At 41.8% G+C, this 15,555-nt stretch overlaps 1 protein-coding gene across 4 annotated transcripts; it reads left to right on the top strand.

The window, feature by feature from the left end:
* LOC115006211 (B-cell receptor CD22-like) lies at nucleotides 1-14,018 on the top strand. Of its 4 annotated transcripts, none has more exons than XM_029428326.1 (9): nucleotides 1-276; nucleotides 466-813; nucleotides 890-1,111; nucleotides 2,570-2,923; nucleotides 3,144-3,371; nucleotides 11,903-12,163; nucleotides 12,370-12,457; nucleotides 12,549-12,603; nucleotides 12,684-14,018. In XM_029428326.1, exons 1-9 carry the CDS (start codon nucleotides 222-224, stop codon nucleotides 12,765-12,767), a joined length of 1,695 nt encoding a protein of 564 aa, XP_029284186.1. In that variant the 5' UTR covers nucleotides 1-221; the 3' UTR covers nucleotides 12,768-14,018. The 4 variants fall into 4 exon arrangements, with proteins under 4 accessions (XP_029284186.1, XP_029284187.1, XP_029284190.1 ...); XM_029428330.1 differs by lacking the exons at nucleotides 1-276; nucleotides 466-813; nucleotides 890-1,111; nucleotides 2,570-2,923; nucleotides 3,144-3,371 and adding exons at nucleotides 7,396-8,058; nucleotides 9,054-9,401; nucleotides 9,538-9,768; nucleotides 10,271-10,534; nucleotides 11,387-11,498 and having other exon boundaries at nucleotides 12,015-12,163; XM_029428329.1 differs by lacking the exons at nucleotides 1-276; nucleotides 466-813; nucleotides 890-1,111; nucleotides 2,570-2,923; nucleotides 3,144-3,371 and adding exons at nucleotides 7,396-8,058; nucleotides 9,054-9,401; nucleotides 9,532-9,768; nucleotides 10,271-10,534; nucleotides 11,387-11,498 and having other exon boundaries at nucleotides 12,015-12,163.
* The last annotated feature ends 1,537 nt before the right edge of the window (nucleotides 14,019-15,555 follow it).

Genomic DNA, 15,555 nt, shown 5'->3' with positions numbered 1-15,555 from the left:
CTTTGGCTTTACTGTAGTTCACTTCCTTTGTGAGGTAGCTTCACTGTTTACAGGCCGCAGACGTATTCTTAAGTTTTGTTTTCCGATAATGTGAAGCAGAAGAAAGCCGTGCCACATTTGAACAAACTCTGCCAACCACAATGGTGTCACACGGCCACATCCTTCTTAAGTTGACGTTGATGTGCTCGACCTACCTGCTGTGTTAGCAGAGAGGAGCAGCGATGGGTGTAACAGCAGCAACCAGTGGATTTGTTGTCCTCTTTCTTTCTGTTTCAGGTACTGTACATCTACGTTTACATTTTAGTGCCTTTATCTCACTCATTCAGGGAACTTGATCTTCAGAGGGAGCACAGTTTGTAGATTTGATGTGTGATGAGATGCAACCTGACATTTCACTTATCTTCCTGCTGCATGTTATGAAGCTGATGGTGGTTTCTGACGTGTTTGTAATGCTCTGTGTTACAGTGGTACAAAGCAGCAGCAGGTTGACTTACATTTCTGCACACATCTGTGCTGTGAGAGGATCAACAGTGGACATACGCTGCGCCTGCAGACGTCCGTCCACAGTAAGAAGGAGTTCTGTCCCAGTGGAGAAAATATTATGGTTTACTGACATGCAGGATGAAGGACCTGTGGATCTGAGCACAGACTCGGAGTACGCAGGTCGTGTGAAGTATTACTGTGATAAGACGACCTGCACTTTAAGAATCACAGACCTGCGAGAGAGCGACTCGGCCGAGTACAAGTTCAAGTTCAAAGACAAACCAAGCAGGAGATTCACCAGGTCACCAGGAGTCACTCTATCTGTCACAGGTGAGACTCTAATGTGCCGCATGTTCACCATCTGGGATATAATGTTAACTGTTGTGTGTTTGTTCCTGCTGCACAGATCCAGATGTGCAGGTGCAGGTGAGTAGATCGTTTTCTCCCTGGGCAGAGCTGCAGTGTCACAGCACCTGTCATCTGCCTGATCGTCCTTCATACCTCTGGTACAAGAACGGACAGAACCTTCAGGAGGAAACTTCTTCTTCATATTCAGACTACGTTGATGCTGCAGACAGCTTTTCCTGTGCTGTGAAAGGACACGAGGGTTTCCCTGCTCCTTCAGTGTGTGAGTTCACTGCATCTGCTGGAGCTTGTTCACACGTTTTTTTTATTGCATGAACACATTTCACACCTTATTTCACAAACTACACATCTAAACACTAAACTACTTCACACGGCACTAAAGCTAAGCGCTAGTACTGACACGGTAAACATGTCTTACATTTGTTTAAGTAGGTGTTGAAACTCTACACACAAAAGCCTATAAACAGCACATCTTACATGTCTCATTCAAAACTATAGACACTCTTCTAACGTCATCACACCCTTACACACACTATTACTCTTATATATAAAGAGCTCTTTGCACATGCCGACTGCACACTGATGTAAAACACACTGAAGTATTTGTAGCATGCTCTAAAGACGGTGAACACAAATAAAAGATGTTTATTCTCAATGCCCGACACTCATAACAGCATCAGACACAATTACTTCCTCTAACTCGCGCTCCAAAATTGGCCTCCTGAATATTTATAGTGATGTAATCGTTTTCACAGGTGCATTCTGGGTGCAGGTGTTTCAATGACAGTGTTTAGCAAACACACACACATTGATGTGTCTAGTGTGAACAGCGGTGTGTAGTTATCTGCCAAACCTTGGTTAATAAAAAGGCTGCAGGAGTTTTCGTATCTTGACGATTGCAAAAACACTTTTACTATTCGCGCAGCAACAAAGTAGTTTTCTGTCTTCAAATCATTCTCACTTCTAGCAGCTCAGGCTTAGACCTGCTGTACCCACAATGCAACTTGAATGGATTAACTGTATTAAGTGATGTATTGTGTTTAGCATTTTGCAAATCAGCTTTATAGACACATTAGTGTATTGTGTTAATAATGTGGACTGCCTTCTGAAATATAACAGTATTATATATATATATATATATTGTATATTGTATATTGTATATTGTAGTATACCCTGGGATTATATATATATATTGTATGATGTGCAAAATGCTTTGTGATACGTTAATTAATCTCTATTAGTTGTTTTAGTGTGTTAGATCTTGGTTTAATTTCACTGCATTTAATGTTAGTTTGTGGCAGTTTGTGTTGACGTGTAGAAAGTCTCTCGTCCACAACAACATGTTCGTGTTTAAATGATCTTAAAGATTACATGTATACAGTAATACTTCTGACAGAAACACTGTAAGAAATGAACAATGCAGAGATGTGATATATTTGAAGTGCAGTAGTTAATTAAATAATCACTATTCAGGTGTTGCATGAGGAAAGTACATGTTAAAGTTTTTATGTGTGTGTGAGAAGTGACTGGAGGAAGTCTGGCTGCACTTTCAGCCTCGCGTCGCTCAATAAGAGACAATTATTAACCGTGTGAAGCTCAAACAGCAGCTGCTCCACAACACACACCTGCTGTCAATAACCCAGAACAATGTTACCTGCTCTCTGTTACAGCCGTACAACATGTAGTTACTCTGCGGATTAAAAATCATGTTATATTTCAGGTGTCTATGGTCAAAGCTGCCACAGAGTGACTTACACTGACAGAAGCATCTGCGCCCCCTCAGGCTCTTCAGTGGACATTTCTTGCACTCACTACAGTGTTGGATCTGTCACATCTAAATTCTGGTTCAGTCCTGAGCGTAGTCATCAGTGGGGGGATCCTAACAAACCTCAGGACCTCAGTGAAGACTCCCAGTACACAGGTCGTGTTCAGGTCCTACCAGCAGAGAGAGGACGCTCCACTCTGAGGATCTCTGACCTGAGAGCGACAGATTCAGCTCAGTATCACTTCAGATACAAGACACGAGGCTTTGAATGGAGGAGCAGTTTACCTGGTACCACTCTGACTGTCACAGGTACTGATGAACACACTGATGTTCATTTACAACGTCTCAACACTTTATAAAGATTGCATCATCAGAAAGTAGTACAAATTGTGTTTTACTACAACTGAAGTAATATACAGTATTTACATCCTATTCAATCTATTGAGCATTTTAGTTGATACTGATGAATCGATGTCTTTGTTTCTTTCTGTTAACCAATGACGTTGTGGGTTCTTCCTCACATGTCCAGCTCTGCAGGTGCAGGTGATCAGAGTTACAGTGCACCAGTCTTATACACATGCAGAGCTGAGCTGTCACAGCAGCTGCAGTCCAGCTGGAGCTCTTTCCTACGTCTGGTTCAAGAACCTACAGAGAAACATAACCCAGGAAACTCCTATTTATACAGATTACTTTTATCCCGGAGACAACATCTCCTGTGCTTTCAAAGAACATGAAGATTCTCGCTCTCTCTCACTGTGTGAGTTTACTACGGTGTCATTAAAGGGAAGGTTTGGATGTTTTCAAGTGTAAAGTCAGTGTGTTGCCTGCAGTGGATGGCGGTCGACGAGGCCCCAGTTCAGAGAGGCGACTGTAACAAGTGCTAGGAGTAATCAGGCCGTAATAAAATGTGTGAATGGACGAAATCAAGTCTACAGGCTATTAATAATTAAAACATGTTATTCTTTTAATATTTTCATCTCCTGCAGATGGTCCAAAGCTTCCCTCTGTGTCAGTGAGTCCCTCTGCTGAGATAGAGGAGGGCAGTTCAGTGACTCTGAGCTGTAGCAGTGATGCTAACCCAGCAGCTAACTATACCTGGTACAAGGAGGATGAAGACTCACCAAAAGCATCAGGACAGATCTTCACCATCACTGACTTCAGATCTGACTTCAGTGGGAATTATTACTGTGAAGCTCAGAACAGCAGAGGACGTCGTGACTCCACCTTACAGCTGACTGTTGGAGCAGGTACGTTACACTCATGGGCCTAACGCTGTATTTCACATGACTTCAACTACCTGAGCGGCCATTTGTAACCTTTTACACCATCCAGTTGTGTCTGTGTATCCAGAACAGCCCGATCACACCCCTTCTGACCGTGACTGCAGAGGGAGAAGAGGACGTCATAATTCCAGTTTACATCCGTCTTGTGTGGCAGGTTAGTTATTTTACGACACACATTTGGATCTGTCATAAAGTGTTGAGCTGACCCTAAAGGATTACTCAGTTGTATTTATACTGGTGTCTTCTTTTTGTAGTTCATAATGTAATAAGCTACAACTGCAGCCCTGTGTTGCATAATGACAATAAATGATCCTTGAATCATTAAGTGAACAAGATTCTAACAGTTTTAAATGCACTGAAACCGTCTAACGACACAAACATCCTGTAATGAACCGTCAGAGTTTCTATTACAGGTGCATCGAGATCCCACATCGGAACAACACTCACGTTTGTCCTGTTCATCGTCGTCCTCTCTCTCCACCTATGGATAAGGTGAGCATCACTATTATTATATTAACTAATACTCATAGTTCAGACATTGTTTTCAAGTCAAATGTTGATGATTTGAACTTTCATTCCTTCTCCTATCAAGAAGATACAGTTTGACCGTTCAGCGATGGAAGCTCAGGCAGAGAGTAAACATCGTAGCACAGGTGAGAAGAAGAGTTTAAGAACGTGTCACACACACCACATACATCCTGCTTTGCTTAATAACGGGGCCAACAGCTAATCTACCAGACACGTGAGTCGCCTGCATTATGATGCGTTCATGGTCGATTCAGTAAAAATGTAGTTGTTTGAAGGAAATGTTTGTTTTACAGCCATATCAATTATTAAAGAGGGAATTATGACTTTTTTAACTTCCTAACTTTAGCAACTTATAATACATAACTGAACAATGCCAAGAATTATTTTCATCAAAGCAAATATTTAAATACAAATACAGGATGGATTTCTGTGGTTTGTTCAGACATTCGACGGCGGCTTCATCTAGCGCCCCCATGAGGTTGACATATTTATTTTTAATGAAATATCTATTGACATTCATCAGGGATGAATAATAACTTTGCTCTCCTGACACCATCGTCACATCAATGTCAGCCTCAGCTGCTCTGTGTTCAGTGCTCATTACAACCTGTCGGCATGCTGACACGCTCGGATGGTAAACATCTTACCTCTCATGTCGTTCCAGACCCCGCCACGCCTCACCTGCCCACCAGCTGTCTGCTCTGTGTCTCTCACGGATGGCTGAGCTTCTCACCCTATCTCTAAGGGACACGCCAGCCACCCGTCTGAGAAAACCCATTTCGGCCGCTTGTACCCGTGATCTCGTTCTTTCGGTCATGACCTGGTAAAGTTTACTTGGAGTAGACTTTACCAGGGAGGCTGAGAAGTGTGATACCCCTGTAGTTGGCACACACTCTCTGGTCCCCCTTTTTAAATAGGGGGACCACCACCCCGGTCTGCCACCCCCTAGGCACTGTCCCAGACTTCCACACAATGTTGACGAGGCGTGTCAACCAAGACAGCCCCTCAACACCCAAAGCCTTCAGCATTTCTGGACGGATCTCTTCAACCCCTGCGGCTTTGCCACTGTGGAGTTGTTTGACTACCTCAGTGGCTTCCATCAGGGAAATTGACGATGATCCCCCATCAGCTTCCAGCTCTGCCTCAACCATAGAGGGCGTGTTAGTCGGATTCAGGAGTTCCTCAAAGTTCTCCTTCCACCGGCCGATAACCTTCTCAGTTGAAGTCAGCAGGGTCCCACCCTTGCTGTACACAGCTTGGATGGTTCCTCGCTTCCCCCTCCTGAGGTGCCGGATGGTTTTCCAGAAGAACCTTGGTGCCGACCGAAAGTCCTTCTCCATAGCTTCTCCGAACTTCTCCCACACCCGCTGCTTTGCCTCTGACACGGCAGAAGCTGCCGCCCTTCTAGTCCTTCGGTACCCTGCAACTGTTTCCGGAGTCCTCCCGGACAACATAACCCGGAAGGACTCCTTCTTCAGTCGGACGGCTTCCCTGACCACCGGGGTCCACCACGGTGTTCGAGGGTTACCGCCCCTGGAGGCACCTAAGACCTTGAGACCACAGCTCATCACCGCAGCTTCAGCAATAGAGGTTTTGAACATCGCCCACTGAGGTTCAATGCCCCCAACCTCCACAGGGATGTCTGAAAAGCTCCGCCGGAGGTGTGAGTTAAAGATCCCCAGGACAGGGGCTTCCTCCAGACGTTCCCAGTTCACCCGCACTACCCGTTTGGGTTTACCAGGTCTGTCCAGAGTCTTCCCCCACCCCTTGATCCAACTCACCACCAGATGGTGATCAGTCGACAGCTCTGCCCCTCTCTTCACCCGAGTGTCCAGATAACAAGACAACAGAGCATTACGTGGCGTTAGCAGCTACTACTGTAACAACATATGTTTGTCATACTCAATGCTTATTTATTCTATCATTTTACAAGGTGTTGTTTATGTGACACTTTTGCTATGACATCAAGGCTCTTATTTTGAAGGTGCTCAGCAGTGTTTTATTTGTTTACCACCTGTATAATAATAAGCAGACAGGATTCATCAATGTTTTTTTTCATATTGTGATGATATTAACATGCTCTGCTACACACATCGTGTCTAACAAACATGTTGAATCATTTCTTTCCTCGTAAAGCAATTTGCACTTTTTATGATCCTTTGCATGTGTTTGCTCGTGTGCAGTCTTCTTCCCTTCCTTTGTTGACACATTACTGGATCTCGTGGCTGGTTAACGTGGAAACATGTGAAACCAGCTGCAGAGACGTGTGAGGCCTCACCCTCATGATCGTCCTCCACCCGTCCTCCACCCGTCCTCCACCCGCCCGCTACAAACTAAATGAGGAACCATTCTTTACACGTGGGTGTACTTGTCATTTCTCACGTGAATAATTGATATCACTTTTAGACTCATTTTGTTATCTTAGAGATTGAAAGATAACATCTTATGTATTTTATACAAAAATAAACCTTTTGTGAATCAATTAAAAGAGTAAGACTGTCATTTAGCAGATGCACTATAATATGAGTGTTTACTGCTTTAAATTATATTTTCATTCTCTCTGTTTCTCTACTTTGCTCCTTCAGGATCTTTGCTGAGTTGCTCCGACAGCTGTGGCTGTCTGGAGTGCTCCGTGTCACATTTTACCCGGCGTGTAATGCAACAGGCCTCCTCGGCTGCACTTTGTGTTTACTGCTAATTACCTAATGCTAAAATAAGATGGTGATTATGGAAACAATAGACCTGCTTCACACAAGCATGTGAACATTGTCATTGTTAGCATGCTGATGTTAGCATGTATCTTAAAGCACCACTGTGCCTTCGTGTCGCCCCACAGAGCACTTTTCTATCAGCTTGGCTTCCTGTTTAAGAGTTTTATTACTTTACTTCTACATTGTTCCATAAACACTTTGCATAGCAGTGCTTTGTCATGTTAACACCAGATAGTATGTTCCTGTTGTTGCATCTTCTGTCTGCAGTAACGATGGAAGCAGGTTTGTAGTTTGTTTTATGGAGTACAACTCCTACTTCAGAAGTTATTAAGAATTACAACCTCAACTCCTCCAGACGCTCAAACAGGAAGCTGTGAGGAGCTGATGACGCCGACCCCATCTGTACATCTCAACACTAAACTCTTCCTCTGCACACTAACCTGCAGAGAGCCTTGAGGTAAAGTAGTCCTCCGCTGTCAGGCAACACTATGGGAAGGAAAAAGTGGTTAAAATGTGTTTTCTTCAAATTGTCCTTAAGAAAAGTGTGAGAGGTTCTTCAGGGTCACACAAAGACTCTCACTGTCATTTCCACAAACGTCAGACAACAGTAAGAAGCATTTCTTCATTTCAACTCGGGGATGTACACCCAGTCGTCAGCTCATGCATATTAATAATGTAAAGAGGAAGCGAGTCAGGCTGGTTTAGACTGTTTGAAATCTATGTAACACAACGGTACCAACCACAGAAGAACACACCGTCTTCAAAGACTTCATCCTCACTTTTGATGTTGACATGTTTATAGTAATTTACTGAGACAGTATTTCTCGTGTGTGTGATCGACCTGCTGATTCGACGTGAGGAGCAGCGATGAGTTTCACTGCAGCAGCGAGTGGACTTGTTGTCTTCCTTCTCTCTGTACAAGGTACTGTTCATCTACATGCATGTTGTAAGGCAGCTAATGCACCTCAGACAGCAAACACCTTAAACTTTAAAAACAGAAGTATTGTGCAGCATTAAAGACAGCAAAGCTACGTTTGTGTGGATGGAAGTAATGACGAATACGTTTACGAAGAAAACACATCTTTAAATAACTGTTTTAACTTCTTCCAGCTCGTTGTTTCGAGGGTCATCTTTTCACTTTACTGTTTCAGTTCACGCTCACTGCTCCTCAGCTTTGTGTGGACGCTCTAACGCACTAAGCTGTTAGTGCAGCGTGCAGGATGTTCACGATACTCCCCACAATCTTCCCCCGTGCAGCTACTGCAACCAGCCATTAGTAGTCTCTACTGCCCGCCCCCCCCCTGCAGACACTGATCAAGCTGGATGCACTGCCTGGAATTGAACTCTGAAAAGAGACTTTTGCCTGTCAGTACATTTCTTTTTGCCGAAGAAGCTAACAAAGATCTCAGGGGAGTTAATTAACAGTGAATTGTATTTCATAGATTTACTGCCAGATGCAACATTTAGATCACAAAACTTAGATGAAGATGAATCTGAATAGTTTGTGTCGACCTTTGGAAGCCATCAGCAGTCAGTAAGCCGTTCTCGTTATCTTTACATCGCACGCCTCGGGGTTCTGCATTTCTCTACAGTTTCCTTTCACACTCTGAAGCAGCCGACCACAGAACAAGAAGCAACCGAGCAAGACACAGTGTACTTTTATATACCCTGCTCTTCTAATAGTTTATCTTCAGCTTTTTTTAAAGTCTTGTGTGTGATGTAACTTTAACTTTATCTACATCTGTTCACTTCGGCATTAACCAGAAACATTTACATTAGTTACAGTATATACCAGGTAACACACTTAAAGTGGGACGGCGGGTGAGAAATGTGGAGTGAAGCACCGTCACGACAAATAAAAGTCTCCTGATGTTGTTGTGAGTCTGATCATAGTTCCTGATGTGCTCTGTGTTACAGTGATACAGGGTCAGAGTGGCTGGGGGGTGACTTACACCTCTACTGAGATCTGTGCTGTAACAGGATCAACAGTGGTCATGAGCTGCAGCTACAGATACCCATCCAGCAGGACTTACTATGTTGAGAGAACATTCTGGTTTACTAAAGAGAAAGATGGTGAACCTGTAGATCTGAGATCAGACTCACAGTATGCAGGTCGTGTTCAGTACAGTGATTCTAACAACTTCTGCACTCTGAGAATCAGAGACGTGAGAGAGAGCGACTCAGCTGACTACAAGTTCAGCATCATAACAACCCATCCAGGTGGAAGTTTTACTGGATCACCTGGAGTCACTTTGTCTGTCACAGGTGACACTTTCATTCATGTTGATTATTTCCAAATGTTCAGCATGTAGATAACAATAACATAAATGTGTTGTGTGTTTATTTGCATGTGTGTTTGTTATATAATAATAATATTCATGATTCTTCTTCACAGATCCAGATCTCCAGGTGCAGGTGAGCAGATCAGGTAACTGGGTACACCTGAAGTGTCACAGCAGCTGTGTTCTTCGTGATGGTCGTTACCTCTGGTACAAGAACGGACAGAAGATACAGTCAGAAACATCTTCTTCTTATTATTATTCTTATTATTATTATTCAGTCAACTTTAATGCTCCAGACGACTACTCCTGTGCTGTGAGAGGAAATGAGAATCGGCGTTCTCCTTCAGTGTGTGAGTTCACTCGACTGTGTCAGGACCAAACATTACAAACATAGTTTCAGATGTGACCTCACTGGAGTCTTCTACATCTTCATGTACATGCAGCAGGAGTATTTATAGAGACACAAAGCTAAAGCACTAAAAGTTAAAGCAACATTCAGATACATGTTGTGATTTATTATGTGAGATGTTTGTGTTTCATGAATATTAGAAGTATAAAACATTGACATGCTGCGTTTCTTGTATTGATGATGTCATGACTAATGACTCTCAAAGTTAACTGAAGAGTTTTAACGGAGACAGAATGAAAGTGATTGTGTAACTTTACATGTTAATGTTAAACTTTAAAACAGTGTTTCCAGTTTCTGAAGATTTCTTCATGACAGACGGTCGTTGTGTTCGTGCTGATAACTCAGTGAATCTGCTGCAGCACCAGAAGAAGAGATAATAGTGTACAAGGTCAACTGTCTATGATAACATATTTTAATCTTTAACTTACTCTTTTCTCCTGCAGATGGTCCAAAGCTTCCCTCTGTGTCAGTGAGTCCCTCTGCTGAGATAGAGGAGGGCCGTTCAGTGACTCTGAGCTGTAGCAGTGATGCTAACCCAGCAGCTAACTATACCTGGTACAAGGAGAATGGGAACCTCAAACCTCTTAGTGAAGATCCACAGCTCGTCTTCAGCTCCCTCCGGTCCTCTGACTCTGGACAGTATCAGTGTACAGTCTATAACAAGCTGGGGATGAAGACGTCTAAAAGCATCTCTATTGATGTGAAATGTGAGTGAAACATCTGGTTTAGAAAGAACAAACGTCTGAAATGTGTCCAGTCTTTGCAGGAGAAGATGTTACTGATCATAGCTACGTTCTTGCTTCACAGTTACAGTCAGTTGTAATTCATCGAGCAGCTCCACGAGGCTTTAGGATGCAAAACATTTTGAGCAGTTAGCAGGAAACAAAAGAGGATCACAGTTTGTAGAGCAGCTGATTACTCGTCAATGAACTCAGATGTGCTGTAATTATTGTTCAGACGTATCTGTGAATCCATAGTTCCTTTACTTGATGCAGAGTTCTTGATTACTTCTGAGAAATGCACTAAACAGCACTTAACCACTAACATCATACTTCATTATGAGCCAGCTGTTCGTCTGTGTGTGTCCTGCAGTAAAGTGGAGCACTTCACTACTGACCATAAAGAAGTCTTTCTTATTGTTAAGTGTTGTTGAGCACATCACTCACAAGTAACCAGAACTCTGCATTAAGTAAAGGACCATTACAAGATTCAGAGCTGTGAACTCTTCATTACTGTACATATTAGTTCCCTAACATAATATTGAATTGTTTCTTAATGAAGTCTTTAGCTGCTCTATTTGATCAGGAGACTCAAGAACTGTCAACTGATGTCAACCAGCAGTTAGTTCCTCAGGTTGTTGCCTGGTAACCACTCAAACGTCTGTGCAGCTGAAATTCTTATCTTTTGATTCAGTTTTGGGAACCAGATTCAAACCGTCACATGCATTTGTCAGATCACGTTTAAAGTGTGAAATGCAGCTGATCACTGTAATTTATATACCACATGTACTGTTGTAACACGACCGTCACAAAGAATAATCTGTTAATGTTCTCCTGCAGATGGTCCAAAGCTTCCCTCTGTGTCAGTGAGTCCCTCTGCTGAGATAGAGGAGGGCAGTTCAGTGACTCTGAGCTGTAGCAGTGATGCTAACCCAGCAGCTAACTATACCTGGTACAAGGGGAACCAAACACTGCTTCAGGGAACAGAAGGGAGTTATCACTTCACCTCCATCAGCTCTGAGGACAGAGGGATCTACTACTGCAAGTCTGAGAATCAACATGGACACATCATGTCATCGTCTCTCTCAGTAGATGTCCAGTGTGAGTACAAAACATCAGCACATCTGGTGCCCTTGTGACCAGCAGTAAGGGACGTATGTCATGTAGACGCAGTGTTCATGGTTCATGTTGTTGTTTTTATTCATCACTTATATTAACAATCTCCAGAGAAATAATGTGAATTTACTGTTAACTGTGGTCTATTTGTTGTCAGACAACGATAGCTCTTAAAGCTCTTAAATCTAAAACATACATCACCATCTGATGTGAATGACATGGGCCTCTCTAAATCTCCAGATGGTCCAAAGCTCCCCTCTGTGTCAGTGAGTCCCTCTGCTGAGATAGAGGAGGGCAGTTCAGTGACTCTGAGCTGTAGCAGTGATGCTAACCCAGCAGCTAACTATACCTGGTACAAGGAGGATGAAGACTCACCAAAAGAATCAGGACAGAACTTCACCATCACTGACTTCAGATCTGAACACAGTGGGAATTATTGCTGTGTAGCTCAGAACAGCAGAGGACGTCGTGACTCCACCTTACAGCTGACTGTTGGGGCAGGTAAGTTCTCCACATTCACCTGCACCAGACCTGATTCACATTTTAATATGCAGCAACCCATAACTTTAACTTTATTAAGATTCCTGTCTGGAACCTCCATCATGTCAGAGGTGGAGACACTGACAAAGTGATTTGTGTGTGTGTGTGTGTGTGTGTGTGTGTGTGTGTGTGTGTGTGTGTGTGTGTGTGTGTGTGTGTGTTTCTAGGGAATTCAAGAATAACAATGACTATCATCAGGTCGACTCTGGTGGTCTTGCTGCTGATTTATGTGATTCTCCTGAATCTGTGGACGAGGTACAACAATAAAAACTCATCAGTTCACTTTTTAAAACAACTTTCTTTAGTTTTAGATTTTTATCGTTTGTTGTTGTTGGACTCAATCCAGGAAGAAGAAAGCTCTGAGCTCCACCACTGAAGCACATGATCCTGTAGAGATAGAGGTGAGAGAGAGGCCCTTTTATGTATGCAGGTTTTATGAATATGGTCCATTGAGCCTCATCTTGTCGTCTCTCCCCACCAGTTGGACTCTTGTCCTGAGTATGAGAACGTCTCAGATACTGCAGCACAGACAGAAGACACAGAGGAGCAGGAAGACCTGGTGTGAAGTCCAGTCAGGTCAGAGCCTCCTGCTCAAACCAGAGGGAGACTCACCTGGATGGAAGAAGCACTGAAGTGGATACATTTTCCTTGAACACGGAAAGTTTCTTGTTATTTTTCAGTAGCAGCAGCAGGAAGGAGTCAGCAACATGTAGCAGAAGATTTAAAATGCAATGAGTAGAATGCAAGCTTGCTTATATTGTACATGCAGAAATATAATGACAATGTTCGTGAATACCCTCATTTCATAATGATATTTAACAATAAAATATTTGCATACAAGACTGTAAGTGAAGGGAAATTATTCTAGTCACCCCTCCGATCACTATGTCGATAGTAGAGCCACGTCTTGCTTAGTTGCACAATATTTCACAAGCAGCACTGATGTTGCAAATCGTCTCAGGAAATAGGCGCACTATGAACATATGTCTATAATAATCCAGTCATAATTAATCCAGTTATGATCAAATGTATTTTGCTTGTTGTAATGAAGCTGAGAAACGGGGCACGGCGATGAAGATGTGTAAAAGTAACTAAAGCTGTAAGACAAATGTAATAGAGTAGAAGTATAACGGTGTATAACATGAAAATACTCAAGTAAAGTAAAAGTACTTTGAATTTGGACCAAAGTGCAGCACTTGATTTAGTTAATTTCCCACAACTGCAGGACTTCATTTCAATAACTGATTCCGTTTTATAAGTAACGGGACGTGAAGTAAAGTGTGAATATTATGGAGCTCTGCTGGTGAGCAGCAGGTATTACAACAACAGAAACACGAATGTGGAGCCTCAGGATCTCAGCGCTTTAAATCTTTTTACCCTGCAGATAGTTTAATAAAATACTGATGCTGTTGTATACCCACACGGGACAACATGTTTTGCTGTTTAACTTCAATTAAATAAACTTCAACATTGATTGTTTGTTTTTTCTTGTAAAATGTTTTGACCACTTTTCCACAAAATGTTGTTAAGATAAAGTATATAATGAACAATGTGTTAGTCATTAAGTTTACCTTAGTGCCCGATTATGATCCATACCATATGTGCATAAACAAGATATTGTCTTGACATGACTGACATGGACTCCATGCTCTAATGAAGTTAAGGGAACCCTTTAGTGATCATGAGGAAGTGACCTTCACATCTGTTTTAGATTATTTTGGTGTCATGAGTTGGGACACTACGCGGTTGTGCTTGGAAGCAGGTAGTGTTCTCATTATTATTGTTTGTACAACGAAATAATAATGAATCAACTGTATCTGTGTCTGTGCTTTATTGATTCCTCTCTGTTTCATACCACAATGTTGTGAGCCATAAATATCCCTGACAATGTTTTATTATATTGATTATTGATTAAATAAATGTGGCAACTCTGCATGACTCTGCAAGTCAACCAAAATAAAACAGAATATTCTGAAATTTAAATAAAGTGTAAGTTTAAGAAAATCAACAAAGTAATTGTTTTAATTAAGAAAACAGGTGTCTCCTCTCAGATTATTATTCTTATTCTGTACCTGTTCACAGTTGTTTTCAGCAGGAGGGATCCGCTGTATAAAACATGAGTCCTGAGGAAGCAGAGCCAGATGTTCAGAGAGGAAACCACACCTGCTGTGTGTGTCTCTGATTCAGAGATCACCTGTGAAATGTAACCTGTAACGTCTCTGGACAGGCTGCTGCTGGAGATAAGAACTGCATGAAACCAAAGACGTTTACATGATGAATCAAAATACTTCACGCTTAGTAAATTCATTCTATGAATTCAATAGGATCAAAACCTTTTTGGGGAACAAAACGTAACAACGTAAATCTTTAACTTTAAGGTTAAAGTAGTTAAAGTGGTTAAAGTAGTTAAAGTGGTTAAAGTAGTTAAAGTAGTTAAAGTAATTAAAGTAGTTAAAGTGGTTAAAGTAGTTAAGTGGTTAAAGTAGTTAAAGTGGTTAAAGTGGTTAAAGTAGTTAAAGTGGTTAAAGTGGTTAAAGTAGTTAAAGTAATTAAAGTAGTTAAAGTGGTTAAAGTAGTTAAAGTGGTTAAAGTAGTTAAAGTAGTTAAAGTGGTTAAAGTAGTTAAAGTAGTTAAAGTGGTTAAAGTGGTTAAAGTAGTTAAAGTGGTTAAAGTAGTTAAAGTGGTTAAAGTGGTTAAAGTAGTTAAAGTAGTTCAAGTGGTTAAAGTAGTTAAAGTAGTTCGAGTGGTTAAAGTAGTTAAAGTAGTTAAAGTGGTTAAAGTGGTTAAAGTAGTTAAAGTGGTTAAAGTGGTTAAAGTAGTTAAAGTGGTTAAAGTAGTTAAAGTGGTTAAAGTGGTTAAAGTAGTTAAAGTGGTTAAAGTGGTTAAAGTGGTTAAAGTAGTTAAAGTGGTTAAAGTGGTTAAAGTAGTTAAAGTAGTTAAAGTAGTTAAAGTGGTTAAAGTAGTTAAAGTGGTTAAAGTAGTTAAAGTGATTAAAGTCGTAAAAGTCGTAAAAGTCGTTAAAGTGGTGGTTATGGTTAAGGTTAGGGGAAAGTCTCCAGGGTCCACGCAAGCCGTGTCTCAATTCAGGGGCTGCAGCCTTCGGAGGCTGCATTTGTAAACCGATTACTTCACAGCGGTCCCGAGAGGGATGTCCCATTTCGACGACTCGCGGCCTCAGGTATCCCAAGATTCATTGCCCGCCCAGAGAAGTTTTTTCCCGACGAGAAATGGCGCCCCTCGACCCAGCAGTAACGACAAATGGATATACTTTTAAATGTAAGTATTGTGTTTCAACTCGCTCAAATAGCTAACGATAATGTTATCAAATCAAAGGACCTTAAAACATAAACTTT

This window comes from Cottoperca gobio, unplaced genomic scaffold (genome assembly GCF_900634415.1).
Source record: "Cottoperca gobio unplaced genomic scaffold, fCotGob3.1 fCotGob3_70arrow_ctg1, whole genome shotgun sequence".
NCBI lineage: Eukaryota > Metazoa > Chordata > Actinopteri > Perciformes > Bovichtidae > Cottoperca > Cottoperca gobio.
Note: the sequence above shows the minus strand (reverse complement) of the source record. Positions and strands in the feature narration are given on the sequence as shown.